The 19,575-nt window shown below is 41.3% G+C and overlaps 1 protein-coding gene across 5 annotated transcripts in view; it reads left to right on the top strand.

The window, feature by feature from the left end:
- RNF111 (ring finger protein 111) overlaps positions 1-19,575 on the top strand; it is a 126,250-nt gene that overhangs the window by 30,573 nt on the left and 76,102 nt on the right. For all 5 annotated transcript variants that reach the window (XM_049773620.1, XM_049773623.1, XM_049773622.1 and 2 more), the window contains one exon: positions 12,773-13,668. In XM_049773620.1, the coding sequence (XP_049629577.1) occupies positions 12,792-13,668 (877 nt within the window). In that variant the 5' untranslated portion in view covers positions 12,773-12,791. The remainder of the gene's footprint in view (positions 1-12,772; positions 13,669-19,575) is intronic.

Here is a 19,575-nt window from a genome sequence, read left to right on the forward strand (position 1 = left end):
TCATTTGGGAATATGATGAACATTTTATTTATACTGTCAGGCAACATGATCAAGCACAGCTTTGAAATGAATATTGAGTGCTAATTTTGGTTGTTTGTCTTTTGGTTTTTGTGCTACACCTGGCCATTCTCTGGGCTTATTCCTGGCTCTGTGTTCAGGGATCAAAGGTGGGTTGGACTTGTGCAAGGCAGGTGCCTCAGTCTTGTACTATCTCTACCCCTGAATGCTAATTTTTAAATACATACCTATTTTTATATCACTTACATTTTATACAGAGTTCTAGGCAAGTTTTGCTATTGATGTTTATTCTTCTTTTTGTTTGTTTGTTTTTTTTGGGTCACACCCGGCGGCGCTTGGGTTACTCCTGATACTATGCTCAGAAATCGCTCCTGGCAGGCTCAGGGGACCATATGGGATGCCGGAATTAGAACCACCGGCAAGGCAAACGCTCCACCTTCATGCTATCTCTCTGGCCCCGTTTATTCTGTTTTTTATTTTTAGTTGTATTAGCTCCAGTTTTCCCTGCTGAAGATATTTCAACTCCATAGTCAAGTTGAAACTGTTCCTTATGAGACTGAGTGGTAGGAAAGTTAGTGTTGATGTTCAATAGGGAAGATTCAGGGTGGTAGTTCTAAGTCCTAGTGCATAAGCGTGGCATGCATGAGATCCTGGTTCAGTCTCAACTCCCTCAACACTTTACCTTCCTCTCTCTCCTTCCTAGCCCCATGCACCAGAATCATGTGTGGGATTAGGGTGACTAGGGAGGACCAGGCTTTTGTTTGCAATTAAATATATTCATTCAGTTTTGGTTTTGCGACCATATGCATGCTGAGGATTGAAACCAAGGCCTCCAGCATGGTTTAAATTTAAACAAATTCTGAATTAACTTTTGTAATTCTTTTTTTTTTTTTTTTTTTTTTTTTTGGTTTTTGGGCCACAGGTCCTGGGTCGGCTGCTTGCAAGTCAAACGCCGCCGTGCTATCTCTCCGGGCCCTAACTTTTGTAATTCTGTGGACCTTTCTCTCTTATGCTCAGAAGTATTTCAAGGAGTTGTCTCTTTTTTTTTTCTTTTTAAAAATAATCTTGGACAAATAGTAGTTTAAAGTAGCATTTTTGAGAATTAGGTGTTGACTGTCCTTGGTAGGTGGTTTTGCTTACTTGTAAGATAACACATCTTGAAAATGTGAAAAGTATGGGCCTGGAGAGATAGCACAGTGGCGTTTGCCTTGCAAGCAGCCGATCCAGGACCAAAGGTGGTTGGTTTGGTGTCCCACATGGTCCCCCGTGCCTGCCAGGAGCTATTTCTGAGCAGACAGCCAGGAGTAACCCCTGAACACTGCCAGGTGTGGCCCAAAAACCAAAAAAGAAAAGTGGCCTAGAGAGATAGAGTATAGTGCTTGCCTTGCATGTGGCCAACCCAAGTTTGATCCCAGTCATCCCATCTGGTCATTTCTGATTGCAGAGTCAGGGGTGATCCCTAAACACTGCTCGGTGTGCTCCCCCACATGAGAAAGTTTGTATTCAGAGAACTGCCATAGAAGATGAGTAATTAAGCTTCATTTATTCTCATTTAAATCTGTTTTTTATTCTTCTTGGAAAACTTTTATGCTGCACTTCAGAATTAAATTAGATTCTTCCGCAATTCATTTTAGAGCACACTTTATTGGGATGAGAGGCTTTTTTGGCAGTGCTCAAGGCTTAATGCTGCCTCCATGCTTGGGAACACATGAGGTGCTAGGGATAGAATCAGGATCTGCCCTGTTCAAGGCCCTATCCTGTGTACTATTCCCAGTGGTTCTCAAATAGCGGAGCCTCGCCTCCCCCAGGCTCGTTTGACCTCAGCAAACACTGTCATAACAAGCTAAGCCCCGTGTTTATGTCTCTGTATATCTCGAGCTGAGAGTTACTGTGTCCTGCTTCAAACCCCACTTTGAAAAGCTATGCCTTGCAAAACGTGCTCATTGTTTGTAGCCATCAATCCAGACATCACCTCTGATTAAAAAATCGGCTCGAGGGGCCGGAGAGATAGCATGGAGGTAAGGCATTTGCCTCTCATGCAGAAGGTCATCGGTTTGAATCCCGGCGTCCCATATGGTCCCCTGTGCTTGCTAAGAGCAACTTCTGAGCATGGAGCCAGGAGTAACTCCTGAGCAACTGCCGGGTGAGACCCAAAAACCAAAAAAAAAAAAAAAAAAAAAAAAAAAAAATCGGCTCGAATTATTTTATATATTTTTGTTTTGCAGGTTAAAGTTTTTTTTTTTAAATAAAGATACTATCTACATTTGCGTGGGGGGGTGCGAAAAAAAAATTTTTTTTTTCTCTAGGGGGGCATGACAGAAAATAATTGAGAAGCACTGCTCTAGCCTTTTTGTTTTGTAGTTGGGCCATAGCCAGGCTGTGCTCAGGGCTTAATTTTGACTCTGTGCTTAGGGATCATTCCTGGTGGGACGTGGAGTCTAGGTGGTGCTCGGTACTGAGCCTGGATTGGCTATTTGCTATGCGACTGTTCTGCCTGCTTTACTGTCTCCCTGGTCCTTGAGTGCAAACTTCTATTTTAGCACTTACTATATTTGGTTACTTACTTCAAGATCTCCCTAACTGTTAGACTGTGGCTCTATTTCTTCCCCTCATCTTCTTTTGTTCGTTTGCATGCAGGTCATGTCTGCATATTTAGAGCTCACACATTTCTTTTAGTTATATTTGCTGGGTGTGTATTAGATTGCACTTTCCTTATGCTTGGCTACATTCCTCATCAAGGCCTGCACTTAAGTAGTTGTGGTGCTTGCCCTTCCTTAGCTGAGGCACACAGGTTATTGTGGTGATACTCACAGATATGCTTGCTGGAACTCACATCCCTTTTTGGGATGTTCACCCATGATCTGACCATTTAAACTTTTTTTATAGACATGTGATATGTTAATCTGGTAAGTAACTAAAAATTGCTACTCATATTATTGTAAGTTAATGTTTATTTTGTTTGGAAAAATATTTTGAGTTATTCAGAATTTTGATTCTGGACACCAGAATTCTGTGCTACATTATTGTTTACCACAGAATCAGTTTACATATTACTACCTACATAAGCTGCTGAAATTTTTTTTTGTTTGCCTTGCTTTTGGGTTACACTCGGTGGTGCTCAGGGGTCACTTTTGAGTTGGCTCTGCACTCAGAAATCGCTCCTGGCTTGCTTGGGGGACCATATGGGATGCCTGCTGAGAATTGAACCTGAATCCGTCCTGGGTAGGCCTTGTGCATGGCTAAAGACTTACCAGTGTACTATCTCTCCAGCCCTTGCAGCTGCTGAATTCTTTTTTTTTCCCCCCAGTTTTTGGGCCACACCCTGCAGTGCTCAGGGGTTACTGCTGGCTGTCTGCTCAGAAATAGCTCCTGGCAGGCATGGGGTACCATATGGGACACCGGGATTCGAACCAACCACCCTAAGTCCATGGATTGGCTGATTGCAAGGCAAACGCCGCTGTGCTATCTCTCCGGGCCCAGCGCTGCTGAATTCTTAATTATTTGGATAAGTGCCATAATTCTTTTCTTTCTCTCTCTCTCTCTCTCTCTCTCTCCTTTTTTTTTTTTTTTTTTTTTTTTTGCTTTTGGGTCACACCCGGCAGTGCTCAGGGGTTACTCCTGGCTCTGTGCTCAGAAATTGCTCCTGGCAGGTTCAGGGGACCATATGGATGCCAGGATTCAAACCACTGTCCATCCTGGATCAGCTGCTTGCAAGGCAAGCGCCCTACCACTGTGTTATCTCTCCGACCCTCATTTTTCTCTTAATTGTTACTAATGTTGCCATCAAAATTCTATGTTATGCTTGGAACTCAAACCAATAAATTTACTTAACTATATATAAAATAAAATGAGTATTAAAATGCATGCAGCCTTTCTAGAAACTATTTCTAAAAGCTGTTTTGGGCCTTTGGATATTCATTTTCTTGGTTGGGTATAGCTCTGTTTAGAGTATTTTCTTGCTTTAGGTTTGATTCTGGCATAACAGATAATAGCTTTTTTCCCCTCCATTTGAAACTTCATTTAAACATCATGATTTAAAATATTCTTCATTGTGGCCTGATTGATAATACAACAGATAGGGTGCTTGCCTTGCAAGTTGTAGACCAGTTTTTTTTTTTTTTTTTTTTTTTTTTGGTTTTTGGGCCACACCCGGCAGTGCTCAGGGGTCACTCCTGGCTGTCTGCTCAGAAATAGCTCCTGGCAGGCACGGGGGACCATATGGGACACCGGGATTCGAACCAACCACCTTTGGTCCTGGATCGGCTGCTTGCAAGGCAAACGTGGCTGTGCTATCTCTCCGGGCCCTGTAGACCAGTTTTGAACCCCACCATCCCATATGGTCGCTGAGCTTGTCAGGAATAAGACCTGATTGCAGAGTTAGGAGTAACCCCTGAGCACTGCTGTGTGTCTCAAAAAGCGGCACCCCATTGTTCAAGTTAATAATATAGTCATTCCAGGTATTCTACCTTTTTTACTATTACTTGGCCCAAAGAATAAAAGATTTTATGAAGTGACTTATTAATTTCCAAGTATTAAACATTTTTCATAAATATAAGGTCAGAAGCAATATGTCTAGAACCAAGGATTACTATAATCTACTAAAAAATTATGATCATAGGGGCCAGAGCTATAGCACAGTGATAGGGCATTTGCTTTGCAAGCAGCTGACCCAGGACAAACCTGGGTTCAATCCCTGGTGTCTCATATGGTTTCCCAAGCCAGAAGTGATTCCTGAGTGTATAGCCAGGAGTAACCTCTGAGTGTCAACCAGGTATGGCCCCAAAACAAAACAAAAATTATATGATCATCTCAAAAATATCATGATCAGGGCCCGGAGAGATAGCACAGTGGTGTTTGCCTTGCAAGCAGCCGATCCAGGACCAAAGGTGGTTGGTTCGAATCCCGGTGTCCCATATGGTCCCCCGTGCCTGCCGGGAGCTTTTTCTGAGCAGACAGCCAGGAGTAACCTCTGAGCACTGCCGGGTGTGACCCAAAAACCCCAAAAAAAAAAAAAAAAAAAAAAAGATCATCTCTCAAATTTGATAACCCCATTCAATTTGGCCAACAGATGTCATCTGTCAGTTCTGCCTGTTTTGTCATTAAGCTGCTCAGCCAGAATTAGAATTGGTGGTTATTCTAATAACTAAGGACATTTTTTGTACCTTTTCAAATTTCTTATGAAAATAAAGCTTGTGGGGCCGGGCGGTGGCGCTGGAGGTAAGGTGCCTGCCTTACCTGCGCTAGCCTAGGAGACGGACTGCGGTTCGATCCCCCGGCGTCCCATATGGTCCCCCAAGCCAGGAGCGACTTCTGAGCGCATAGCCAGGAGTAACCCCTGAGCGTTACCGGGTGTGGCCCAAAAACCAAAAAAAAAAAAAAAAAAAAAAAAAAGAAAATAAAGCTTGTATATATTTGATTTGTTTTAAAGCATATAATTATTGCCTATAAACAGTTGTGTTCTTTTTCAGTGGAAAAATAAAATATTTTATTTTTAAACAATTTCCAGATTTAAAAGATGGCTCAAAGGATTGAGTGCATTTGGTACGTCTGGGTTTGATTCTTGGCATCATGTGTTCCCTTGGTCGCCACAGGAACTGTGCCTGAGCACAAAGCCAGAAGCACTGCCAAGTGAGGCCTTCAAAACAAAAATAAACAAAATTCGTGTGCGTTGGGGCCTGGAATTAGGTCAAAGGGCTGAAGCAGAAACAAATTTAATCTTTCTGGTACCACCTGATCCCCAAGAACTGTTATGTATAACCTTGGTGGCCCCAGCCTCACTGGCTCCAAGCAGTGCCTGTCTTCAGATCTTAGTATTGAACTGTTTAGCCTGTTTTTTTTTTTTCTTTTTCTGGGATATATAAATTTGCTTTGGGTTTGGGCTTCACCCAGCAATCAGTGTACAGGGGTTTACTCTTGGTTGGCTCAGGGAACCATATAGGGTGCTGGAGATTGAACTTGAGTTGGCCATGTACAAGGCAAATAACCTACCCAGTCATCCCCCCTCTCCCCATCTCTGGGATATTTTCTAACTTTGGCTTTAAAAACAGTAAGTGTTCACTTTATAAAAAATCCAGAGCAGGGCCAGAGAGGTAGTATGGGGCTAAGGTACTTGACTTGCACACAGCTGTCTTGGTTTGATCTTTGGCACTGAGCACAGAGCATGGAGTAAGTCCTGAATACTGCTAGGTGTGGCCTCAATCCCCCACGTCACTAAAAATTTATACCATACATAAACCTGTTATAATTAAAGAAAAACAAAAGATAGGAGTGTAGTATTGTAAGGAAGGTCTTACATGATGTTGTTCTAGTACAGCAGGGGTCTTCAAACTTTTTACACAGGGCCAGTTCATTGTCCCTCTGACAGTTGGAGGGTCGGACTATAGTAAAAACAAAAATCATGAACTAATTCCTATGCACACTGCATATATTTTATTTTGAAATGAAGAAAGAAAATGGAAACAAATACAATATTTAAAGTGAAGTACTGTAAAATTAAATCAATAAACTTACCAGTATTTTAATGGGAACTACGGGCCTTCTTTTGGCTAGTGAGTTGTGGATGGCACCCGTATCAAGTGCTTCCAAAACCTCCGATTCTTTTCTTATCTGATTTACCTATCTTTTTTTTTTTTTGGGGGGGGTCACACCTGGCAGAGCTCAGGGGCCACTCCTATCTTTATGCTCAGAAATCGCTCCTGGCAGGCTCAGGGGACCATATGGGATGCTGGGATTTGAACCACCATCCTGCATGCAAGGCACACGCCTTACCTCCATGCTATCTTTCTGGCCCCTGATTAGCTGAGCTATTCTTTCACCTTTCTTAAAAGTAACTGGAGGGAGAAATAGGATGGGAGCAGAATACCAATTAAGGAATAATCCAATTTACTATCACCAGGTCATACCCTAGGGTGGAGTAGAATTATTGATTAGGGTAGGAATCAGTAACCCAACAGTCAATGTCCGGTTCCGTGTTTGTCACTGCTAGTCTTAACATGATGCAAGTGTGCATTCATTTATCTTGATCTGGTGGGAGATTTCAAATGTTTCATTCTAGAAAAAGTCTGTTTACACACATAGGTGCTGCCAAAGATGGCTGCCATTTTGAGTGCATTGTTCCTGAGATGAGGATATATCTCAGAGTGGAGAGATGCATAAAAATTAAGAAGGCTGCTTGACTTGAATGCATCTTTCAGAGAGCCACAATTCTGCAGTTCAGCCAGTTCCATTTGGTAAATTGTGTCCACATTTTCAATGTCAACAGAAAATGGGTTATGGAAAAGCTGTATGTCCTATTCGTGGAGATGAAGCTCTTTGGAACTCCTTTTGCAATATTTTCAGGGAATTCACACATGTTTTGTCTTGGTTGTGGAATGCAACCAATGGTTTTTCCACTAACAGATTTTGAGTTGTGGGGAGATGGCAGAAGTTTTCTTCCTTCACTTGTTTGATGAGGAAGCCTAATTTTATATCAAGTGCTTTGACATGTAATTGCATTTCACAGATGAGCTTTCCCTTTTCTTGAAATTGCACAGTGAAATTGTTGAGTAGTTCTGTTACATCTGTCAGGAAGGCAAGGTGCCATTTCCGTTTGCATCATTGAGCTCTAGCACTTCTTTGTTATTTGAAAGCAGAAAAGTTGTAACTGTGGAAGTAACTCATAGAAACATTTCAAAACTCTCCCTTGACTCAGCCAACAGACTTCTCTGTGATACAGAACATCTTCATAGTCAACATTTAACTCAGACAAAATTCCTGAAACTGTCTGTGGTTTAGTGCATGAATTCTAAACGCAAGATACCACAATTTTCATAGCAGTCCCATTTCAGTGATTTACAACACAGCGCTTGTTGGTAGATGAGGCAGTGTATGGCTATTGGATGAGAATGGTTATTTTTGTCCATCTCTTGGTTAATGTGAGCAATTACGCATTAGACCCAACATGCTAGGAGCACCATCAGTTGTCACGCTGGCTAGTTTTGCCCAGTCCAGCTCCAAACCATTCACAGTTTGGCAAATCTTTTCATAGATACCCTTGCCTGTAGTTGTTCCTTTGATGCTTTGCAGTGCAGCAAGCTCATCATTAACTTCGAAATAATCATTCATCCCACGAATAAAAATTAGAGGTTGTGCAGAATCACGAACATCATTGCTTTCGTTGAGTGTCAAGAAAAAAATATTGTTTTCGTTGAGTGCCAAGAAGAAATATGAAAGCTTTTTGGTGGAGTTTTAGAAATGCTGATGCAAATGGTCTTCCATTTCTTCAGTCCTCTGTGTAATTGTAGGTCCTGAAAGACTCACTGTACTAAATATTAATCAGCCTTCTTTGTTTTTTTTTGTTTTGTTTTGTTTTCTTTTTGGTTTTTGGGTCACACCTGGCAGCGCTCAGGGGTTACTCCTGGCTCTATGCTCAGAAATTGTTCCTGGCAGGCTCGAGGGACCATATTCCTGCAATGGAATTTCTAGGGATTCCAAATTACTATTAGTAAAATGCTAATATATATATATATATATATATATATATACATACATACATACATACATACATACATACATACATACATACAGCACTACAAAAACAATATACCAGCAATAACTTTGCCCACACAGAGACATTCAGATTGCAGGTGCCATTAACCACTTGATATCTGCAGTGTTATGCCTCCTTAATGCCTAGGCCCCTTTAAGAAAGTTTGCACTCTACAACTTTTTTTTTTTTTTTGTTTGTTTGTTTTTGGGCCACACCCTGTGACGCTCAGGGGTTACTCCTGGCTATGCGCTCAGAAGTTGCTCCTGGCTTCTTGGGGGACCATATGGGACGCCGGGGGGATCGAACCGCGGTCCGTCCTAGGCTAGCGCAGGCAAGGCAGGCACCTTACCTCCAGCGCCACCGCCCGGCCCCGCACTCTACAACTTTTAAGGGTTTATTGCGTATGCATATCACATAGTACAAGCAATCAAGTCAACACACTTTTTCCACAACTAGAGCTTTCCATTAAGACTATTTAGGCTTTGGAGCCTAGCTGATGTAAATGAAATTAAATTTAGTATGTTATGCTTTGAAACTTTTTTTGTGAGTTTACCTATGAAGTCATGTTCTTAAAATTTCTTATCTTTTTTTTTTTTTTTGGTCACACCTGGTGATGCTAGGGTTACTCCTGACTATGCACTCAGAAATTGTTCCTGGGGATCTAACCAAGGTCTATCCTGGATCATCTGCCTGAAACGCAAATGTCCTACCCCTGTGCTATCCTCCGGCCAGATTCCTTATCTTTTTTGGTGAATCTTCATTCCTCTCAGGATCTCCATTACTGACTCAGAGGTTGACTTAATAATTAAGGATGAGGTATCATCGACTCATATTTGTTTTCAGCAAATCATGACTATTTCCCTCAGAGATTCAAGCCAGATAATCCTGGGAGACAGGAACTTCTGGAAGAAACTCAGATAATTTTGATGCTCCGGTGATCAATAGTAGTCTTGTGTTGAGGAATCATGATACTTTTTTTGTGTTTTTGGCAGCAACTTTATTGAGAGATAGTTCTCATACTATATAATTTCCCCTTTTAAGTGTACAATTCAATGTTTTAAAGACAATTTACTGGAGAATAGCTATGATTGCAGTCTATTTTAGAATATTTCAGGTCACTAAAAATAGACCCTGTACTTTTTGTCTATCTCAACCTAATTATCCCCAGGCAATTACTAATCTTTCTGTTGCTTATTCAATCTTATTCAGTATAAAAGGATTCTTTTTATCTGGTTGGATTTTTTTTTGGTGATTGAAAAAATTTTTTTTAGCAGCATGGAGTTTTTGAGGTCCATTTATTTTTTTGTTCTTTTTTTTTTGTTTCTAATTTTTATTCACACCCAACAGTACTAAGAGCTACTCCTGGCTTTGCACTCAAGGATTATTCCTAGCAGGCTCAGGTGTGCTAGGGTCAGCTGCATGCAAGGCATGGTTATAATTAGCTAATAGAAAGAGATTTCGGGGGTGATTGTCTTTTGTTTCTTTATTTGGCTTAGTTATGTAAATTTGCTGACTGTGATAATTAAAATAAAAAACTTAAATATGTGTCTTATATTTCAATAACTTCATTTAAAAGTGTTAACATTAATTATATTTTACACTAATAAAGCTGTCATTTTACCTTCTAAGCACTGTTCCATTTTAATCATATTTTTAAGTCCTTTAGATTGGTAGTTCATAATTTCAGAGAGCGAATGAGTTAGTTTTAGATTACTTCTATGAAGTTTGGCTTTTATTCTACCTTGATACTTTGTTCAATAATTCACAATTTTATTGTGTTTGGTATTTGAGTAATAATATGGTGTTGTTCAGGACTTTTCATTCTGTTCAGGGATCACTCCTGATATACCTTATGGGGTACTAGGGATTAAAACTGGATCAGTATTTGCAAGGCAAAATAGTACTATAGTTCTAGCCCCCAATGGCTCATAATCTTAGCTCAACTTTTGCTGTATATAATTTAAAATGGAAATTCAATAGTTTTTCCTACTGTCTTTTCTTGGAAAATAAATACTTTATTTTTGATGAGTGTAATAACCTATACAACATAGTGATATAGTAAGATCTAGGGGCTATAGAGCCACAAGAGTATTATACATTTGCCTTGCAAATGTACATGATCTGGATTTTATCCCTGGCACCACGTATGGTTCCCCAGCACTGCCTAGATTGATCCCTGAGCACAGAGCCAGGAGTAAATCCTGAGCTAGCGTGGATTTACCACACTGCTAGGGTGGTTTCAAAACCAAGACGAAAGCTTTCCCTCAATGGCAACAAAAAGATCTAGGTCAGCAATTCTCACCCTTTTTCTTATTGTGACACCCCCCCACATATCTTTTTTTTTTTTTATTTGCCACATCCGTTTGATGCTCAGGGGTTACTCCTGGCTAAACGCTCAGAAATTGCCCCTGGCTTGAGGGGACCATATGCGACGCTGGGGGATCAAACCGTGGTCCTTCCTTGGCTAGTGCTTGCAAGACAGACATCTTACCTCTAGCGCCACTTCACCGCCCTCCCCCTTAGATATGGGCCCCCGTCCTACTGGTTGGCCCCATAGCCTTATGGTTCCCCATTTAAATGATTTTTACCTCTAGGCTCCTTGGAATATCCTGGGGTTGGATAGGGGCCATTTCTTCCCAGTCGGAACACTAATCTGGATATACAGATAGTATTTAATGTTAAAATTAGTTTATATTTGAGTCAAATAGAAAAACAGTGCTGATTAATCTATTTTAAAATTCTCATTCTTTTTTTTTTTTTTTTTTTTTGGTTTTTGGTTTTTGGGTCACACCTGGCAGTGCTCAGGGGTTATTCCTGGCTCCAGGCTCAGAAATTGCTCCTGGCAGGCACAGGGGACCATATGGGGCGCCGGGATTCGAACCGATGACCTCCTGCATGAAAAGCAAACGCCTTACCTCCATGCTATCTCTCCGGCCCCTAAAATTCTCATTCTTAAAAAAAAAATAAAAATGCGGCCAGAGCCGTGGTGCAAGTGGTAGGGTATTTGCCTTGCACGTGCTAACCTAGTATGGACTGTGGTTCTATTCCCTGGCATCCCATCCATAGGCCAGGAGCGATTTCTGAGTGCATAACCAGGAGTAATTCCTGAGTGTTACCAGGTGTGGCCCAAAAACCAACCCCCCCCCAAAAAAAAAAACCTCATCCTGTTATTTATTTACTTACTTATTTATTTACTTATTTATTAATTATGGGTCACACCCAGCAATGCTCTGGGGCTACTCCTGGCTCTACGCTCAGAAATCGTTCCTGGCAGGCTCAGTTGTCCATTAGGGACAGGATTCAAACCACCGTCCTTCTGCATGCAAGGCAAATGCCTTACCTCCATGCTGTCTCTCTAGCACTGCTGTCTATTTATTTGATCTTTTGTTTGTTTTTGTTTGTTTTTTTGGGTCACACCCGGCACTCCTGGCTCTATGCTCAGAAATCGCTCCTGACAGGCGCAAGGGACAATATGGGATGCCGGGATCTGAACCACCGTCCTTCTGCATGCAAGGCAAATGCCTTACCTCCATGCTGTCTCTCTGGCTGCTGTTTTATTGATTTTTATAAAGTCTTTTAAGTAAATTGTTTGATTTTGGCCTAATACATTGCTGAATGGGAAGCCAGGATTGAACCCCTGTTGGTTGTGTGCAAAGCAAATGCCTTATCTGCTGCTGTATCACCAGTTACCTAATTTTACAAAATCGTTTCATAATCTCTTTGAATGGAAGATGTGTAATTTATTTAACCAGTTGGTGTTTTGAGAAGTAGAGTTTTTTTTTTTTAATTTTTAAGGCTCACCTGGTGCTGATAAGTGGTTAGTTTTGGCTCTGCACTATACACTCAGAATTACTCCTGGGTGGTTTTGGGGATCATATGGTATGCTGAGGGGTTGAACCTGTGTAGGCCACATACAGGGCAAGTGCCCTACCCCACTATACTATTGTTCTGGCCCCGAGGTAGTAGATGTTTTAAAGTATATCAGTGATCTTGACAGAGTGTCTAAAAATTGGCTATATAAGGTAGAAAGTACCAGAGAAAAATGTTACGTAAGCATAGTAAAATGGCTTGGATGCTATTTTCTATCAAGAGAAAGTTAATTTTGTCTTGTATGAGGATGCTCTCAATATATTCTGAAAGCTATTTCGATTACTGTAATAATACACAGTTGACTATTTTTTTCTTTTATAATTTTCTATTTCTTAAATCCCGAATTATATCTTTCAGGCCTTTCTTAAAGATTCCCATGTCTCAATGGACTCCTGAATATAACAAGCTCTATACTATAAGAGTGGATATGAAGAGTGAGATTCCTTCTGATGCGCCAAAGACACAGGAGAGTTTGAAAGGAATCCTTTTGCATCCGGAGCCCATTGGGGCAACCAAAAGTTTTCCTGCTGAAGTTGAAATGATTAATAGTAAAGTAGGGAATGAATTTTCTCATTTGTGTGATGATTCTCAGAAACAAGAGAAGGACATGAATGGGAACCAACAAGAGCAAGAAAAATGTGTTGTGAGAAAAAAACGCAAAAGTCAGCAGGCTGGCCCTTCATATATACAAAATTGTGTGAAAGAGAATCAGGGAATTTTAGGATTGAGACAACACTCCGAAACACCGAGTGAAGAAGATAATGACTCCTCTTTTAGTGATTGTTTCTCCTCTCCTTCATCTAGTCTGCATTTTGGGGATTCGGATACTGTGACCTCAGAGGAGGATAAAGAAGTCTCTGTAAGGCATTCCCAGGCAATATTGAATGCAAAAAGTAGAACTCACAGTGCTCGGTCCCAAAAATGGCCTCGGAATGAGACAGAATCTGTTTCAGGATTGCTACTGAAAAGACCCTGTTTTCATAGCAGTTCGTTAAGGAGACTTTCATGCCGAAAGAGATTTGTAAAAACCAATTCCTCACAGAGGACACAGAAACAGAAGGAGAGAATATTGATGCAGAGGAAGAAACGAGAAGCACTAGCCCGGAGAAAATACGCACTGCTTCCCAGTTCTAGTAGCTCCAGCGAGAATGACCTCAGCAGTGACTCCTCTTCCAGCTCGTCCACTGAAGGAGAAGAAGCATTGTTTGTTTCTACCAGTGACAACCATCAAAACAATCCAGCCATTCCCTCAGGTAAATGTGTCTTCTAAGTTGAGTGAAAGATGGCAGCTATTTTATTATGTTTGTGCCAGTTGCTTAAATATTTAGTAACTTCACTCTAAATTTTTTAAAAATTATATTTTTGGTTTGAGTAAGTGTTCTGGGCTTACTCATGGTTCTCTTCTCAGGAATTACTCTTGGTTGCTCAGGAACCATATGGGATAGAAGGAGATAAAACTTGGGTCTGGGGCGGGAGAGATAGCACAGCAGTGTTTGCCTTGCAAGCAGCCAATCCAGGACCTAAGGTGGTTGGTTTGAATCCCGGGGGCTATTTCTGAGCAGATAGCCAGGAGTAACCTCTGAGCACTGCCGGGTGTGGCCCAAAAACAAAACAAACAAAAAAATAAAACAAAAAACTTGGGTCTTCAGTGTGCAAGGCAAATAAATGCCCTACCTGCTATAATATCTTTCCAGCCCTAAAAATTATTTTTAAGTTGTAATTATTTTTAATTAATTAATTTTTGTTTTTTTGAGCCACACCTGTTGACACTCAGGGGTTTACTCCTTGCTATGCGCTCAGAAATTGCTCCTGGCTTGGGGGACCATATGGGCTGCCAGGGGATCAAACTGGTCCATCCTAGGCTAGCGTGTGCAAGGCAGACGCCCTACTGCTTGCGCCACTGCTCTGGCCCCAAGTTGTGTTAATTTATTGTCAAGTGTAGTGTTCATCCTTAACTCTAGTTCTTTTGTTTTTTTTTTTGAACCATATCTGATGATGCTCAGGACCTATTCCTGGCTCTACTTAATGATCATTCTTTGTGTTGCTCAAGGGACTGCAATTCTGAGGATTGAACCAGGCCTAGCTACATGCCATACTGGAACCTTAACCCTTGTACTATCTCTCTAGCTCCAGTTTTTTTTTTTTTTTTTTGGGCCACACCCGTTTGACGCTCAGGGGTTACTCCTGGCTATGCGCTCAGAAATCGCCCCTGGCTTGGGGGACCATATGGGATACCGGGGGATCGAACCTAGGTCCGTCCTACGCTAGCGCTTGCAAGGCAGACACCTTACCTCTAGCGCCACCTTCCCAGCCCCCTAGCTCCAGTTTTTTTTTTGGTTTTTGGGCCACACCCGTTTGACGCTCAGGGGTTATTCCTGGCTATGTGCTCAGAAATCGCCCCTGGCTTGGGGGGACCATATGGGACGCTTGGGGATCGAACCGCGGTCCGTTCCTTGGCTAGCGCTTGTAAGGCAGACACCTTACCTCTAGCGCCACCTTCCCGGCCCCACCTAGCTCCAGTTTTAAGATAAAAAATTTCTGATTTTTTTTTAATAAAATCTAATTAAAGACAATTTTTTGAGGAAAACCTTATTGCTATTTTATAAATATTAGATTATATTTTTATGAGTCTTTGATATATGGTACTTTTTCTTTCTGTAGTTTTATTTTTTTATATGTCTAGCTTTTCTGAATACTATTACAGAAACTATTAATTAATTTCTTTTATGTTCATTGAAATTCTAGAATAATTCCAGTCATTGAAAAAGACTTACTGGGGCCCTGAGAGATAGCACAGCGGCGTTTGCCTTACAAGCAGCCGATCCAGGACCAAAGGTGGTTGGTTTGAATCCCAGTGTCCCATATGGTCCCCCGTGCCTGCCAGGAGCTATTTCTGAGCAGACAGCCAGGAGTAACCCTTGAGCACCGCCGGGTGTGGCCCAAAAACCAAAAGAAAAAGAAAAAGAGGGGCCGGAGAGATAATATGGAGTTAAGGCATTTGCCCTTCATGCAGGAGGTCATCGGTTCTTCAAATCCCAGTACCCCATATGCGCCCCCCCCCTGCCTGCCAGGAGCAATTTCTGAGCCTGGAGCCAGGAATAACCCCTGAGCACTGCTGGGTGTGACCCAAAAACCACAAAAAAAAAAAAATAAAGAAAAAGACTGACAGTCCTTTATTTTTTTATAGACTCTTTTCTTATTATCTATTAACATATCATTCTTTAGAAGTACTAATAATTTGGGCCTGGAGAGAGAGCACAACGGTGTTTGCCTTGCAAGCAGCCGATCCAGGACCTAAGGTGGTTGGTTCGAATCCCGGTGTCCCATATGGTCCCCCGTGCCTGCCAGGAGCTATTTCTGAGCAGACAGCCAGGAGTAACCCCTGAACACTGCCGGGTGTGGCCAAAAACCAAAAAAAAAAAAAAAAAAAGGAAGTACTAATAATTTAAAATAACTTATTCTAATATTAGCACATAAATTTGTAGTGCTAATAATGTAGTAATCGTTAAAGTTTACTTGATAGGGAAATGATTGTACTATTTCCAGTCATATGGTTGGACTGTCCCTTCCTCTCACACCTCTTAAGTGTTTTATTCAACTAGAGTAAGTTTATACAAGGGCAGTCTCACACATACCTATGTTCCCTATAGACCATTTTGGTAATGGTATAAAAGAAGTTGATTAAGTGAACATTGAGAGGCTAAGTCTGAATGAAAGGAAATGATTGATAGGGAAAACTTTAAAGGACTAAGATCAGAGCTTTTAATACTAATACAAGACTTTCATAGTCTTTGTTTGTTGTCCTGCCTTTTATAATTGATTTGTTGGGGAGTGGGTTGCCAGCTGGGTTTTGAGGTCGCATCTCAGTGCTGGGAGATTACTTCTGAATTGTGCTTGTTACTTCCAGATCTGAACTGTGGACAGCCTCATGGTATACAACCATCATTTACTGTATTTTTTCTGTACTGTCTTGCCTGTATGCACCAGAGCGGCACCTGCTAATCTGCCATACAAAAAGGACTTTTCTCCTCCTCTTCTCCTTTTCCTCTTCTTTAGCATAGTTTTTCTTTTTGTCAGCATTCAAAAACTAGCAATTTTGTTATTACTTTTAGCCTTAAAATTTGCTCAGTCTTTTGTCCCTAATTTTTTTTTAACCTACCCAAATATTTGTTTAGGAAAAAAAGAGTTATTTGGAGGTTGGGGAATGGAGCTCAGATGTACTCATGTCTTACTCAGATGGGTGAGGCAACCATTCCCAGAACTCTCTTGAGAAAGAGAGGTAAGACTAGGAATTGGCTTGCTTAATTGTCTTGCTATATTTCACTTTTTTCAGCTAGTTAGAATGTGAAGGTACTAGTTTTTGGAATGAACATCAGAGCCCATTGATTTCTGCTTGAAATTTATAGAAAAGATGGAGAGGGGAAGTAAAAGTTGAAAAGGGGCTGATACTTTGTAGAAGAAGGAGTAGTAGAGTATGGTGTTGGTCAGTTAGTGAAGAAAGTATTCAAATATTCAAAGTAAATGTAATTAATTCATTGAATACACTTAATTGCTTACTATTTTTACTCACTGAGAAGTTACATTATATCTGTGCTTCTCTAATAGTGGGATGTGAGGCTCCGTAAAGGGTAGCCTGTTTGACCTCGGCAAACACTGTCATAACAAGCTAAGCCCCGTGTTTATGTCTCTGTATGTCTCTGGAGCTGAGAGTTGCTGTGTCCTACTTCAAACCCCGCTTCGAAAAGCTATGCCTTGCAAAACGTGCTCATTGTAGCCATCAATCCAGACATCACCTCTGATTAAAAAATCAGCTCAAATTATTTTACATATTTTTGTTTTGCAGGTTAAAGATTTTTTTTTTAATAAAGATACTATTTATAGTCGTGCTGGGGGCGCGAAAAATGTTTTTTTCCCCCTAGGGGGGCATGACAAAATAATTGAGAAGCATTGTATTATATAAATTATATTTATGTTTAGTTTTGGACCATCCCAGCTAGGCTTGTTACTTGTGGAATGGTGGTGTATGTGTCTTTTTTTTTTTTTTTTTTGGGATTTTGGGCCACACCCGGCAGTGCTCAGGGGTTACTCCTGGCTGTCTGCTCAGAAATAGCTCCTGGCAGGCACAGGGGACCATATGGGACACTGGGATTCGAACCAACCACCTTTGGTCCTGGATCAGCTGCTTGCAAGGCAAACACCGCTGTGCTATCTCTCCGGGCCTGTATGTGTCTTTTTGGCCCTTTTTTGGGGGTCACACCTGGCTGTGCTTAGGAGTTACTTCTGGCTCTGCTCAGAAATTGCTCCTGGCAGGCTCAGGAGACCATATGGGATGCCAGGATTCGAACCACTGTCCTTCTGCATGCAAGGCAAAAGCTCTACCTCCATGCTGTCTCTCAGGCCAATCTGGTGCTTTTTGGTGTGATGACTGGGATCAAATCCTTGCAGACACTGCATGCTTATTAGCCCTGTGGGCCACCTTCCAGGCTCTTAGATTCTTTTTAGACTTTACCCTTTAATAATTGTTTTAGAAACCCAAACACAAAAGTTAAGACAGTGTGGGTTTGGAGTGGTGGTGCAGTGGTAGGGCATTTAAGCACACAGCTGACCTAGGACAGACCATGGTTTGATCCCCCGGTGTCCCATATGGTCCCCCACACCAAGCGAGGAGCGATTTCTGAGCACAGAGCCAGGAGTAACCCCTGAGTGTCACTGGGTGTGGCCCAAAAACAAAACAAAACAAAACAAAAGTTAGGACAGTGTATTACTGATGCTTTCTGATTTCTAGATCCATGTTTGTTTTAAATAGTTTTTGATTAATAAGTTTCACCTGTTTTTGAATTTTATAAGTTCCAGAAAATTTGAAATAAAAAGGTTACTTCGACTTCTTGGGTCTTTGTTCAGTTACTCAGATATAATCAGCAGGTTTTATTTTTTTCCCAGAAAATATAAAAACACATGAATGGGAAATATGTTTTTTAATGCCAGGATGTATTGTTTTTGGGCCACACCCAGCTGTGCACAGGGGGATAACTCCTGGCTCTGCACTCTGAAATCACTCCTGGTAGGATTAGGGAAGCTGAATGGGAAGCCAGGATTGAACCCCAGTTGGTTGTGTGCAAAGCAAATGCCTTATCTGCTGCTGTATCACCAGTTACCTAATTTTAAAAAAAATCGTTGCATAATCTCTTTGAATGGAAGATGGGTAATTTACATAACCAGATTTTTTGGGCAAATATGTAATTGAATTCAATTGATTTGTTTATGTTTTTGGGCCACACCTGGTGGTGCTCAGGGGTTACTCCTGGATATGCACTCAGAAATCACTTCTGACTTGGAGGGGGCATATGGGACGTGGGGTGGGGCATCGAACCACAGTCTGACCTAGGCTAGCGCAGGCAAGACAGACACCTTACTGCTTGCACCACCGCTCCAGCCCCAACATTCAATAGATTTTTAATGTAATTTTGCACACTGATGCAAGCTTAAGGAATAATATCAAAAGATACTGGAAAATATATGTATTAAAAACTTAAAAAAAAAAAAACCTTAGTATCACTACCAGACACCTCACAAGGAGTTTGCATCTTTCTTTTGCCATCCAAACAGATGGATCATGTCATAAATGATTATTGAATTATAATTAAAATCTATGGTATTTGTGAACATGTGCTTACATTGGGCTGGTAGTGTTTTAAGTTTTTTTTGTTTGTTTTTGGGTCACACCCAGTGACCCTCAGGGGTTACTCATGGCTCTGAGCTCAGAAATCAGCCCCCTAGCAGGCTCAGGGGACCATATGGGATGCCGGGATTTGAGCCACCATTGGTCCTTGGTTGGCTGCTTGTAAGGCAAACACCCTGCCACTGTGTTATCTCTCCGGCCCCCGTTTTAAGTTTTATATATAATTCATATCCTTGGGGGGTTGTTTTATTTTTGGCCTATACCTGGAAATGTTTAGGGCTTTGCTCTCAAGGATCCCTCCTAGCCATGCTGGGGCCAACATATGGGATGCCAGAAATCAAACCTGGGGAGACTGTGTACATAGCAAGCACCCTACCTGCTGTATTATTACTCCAGCTCTCCTTTCTTTTTTAGTTTTTGGGCCACACATGGCTGAACTCAGGGATCATATGAAGTTGAGGCCACATGCAAAGCATGTTTC

Source organism: Suncus etruscus, chromosome 5 (genome assembly GCF_024139225.1).
Source record: "Suncus etruscus isolate mSunEtr1 chromosome 5, mSunEtr1.pri.cur, whole genome shotgun sequence".
NCBI classification, from domain to species: domain Eukaryota; kingdom Metazoa; phylum Chordata; class Mammalia; order Eulipotyphla; family Soricidae; genus Suncus; species Suncus etruscus.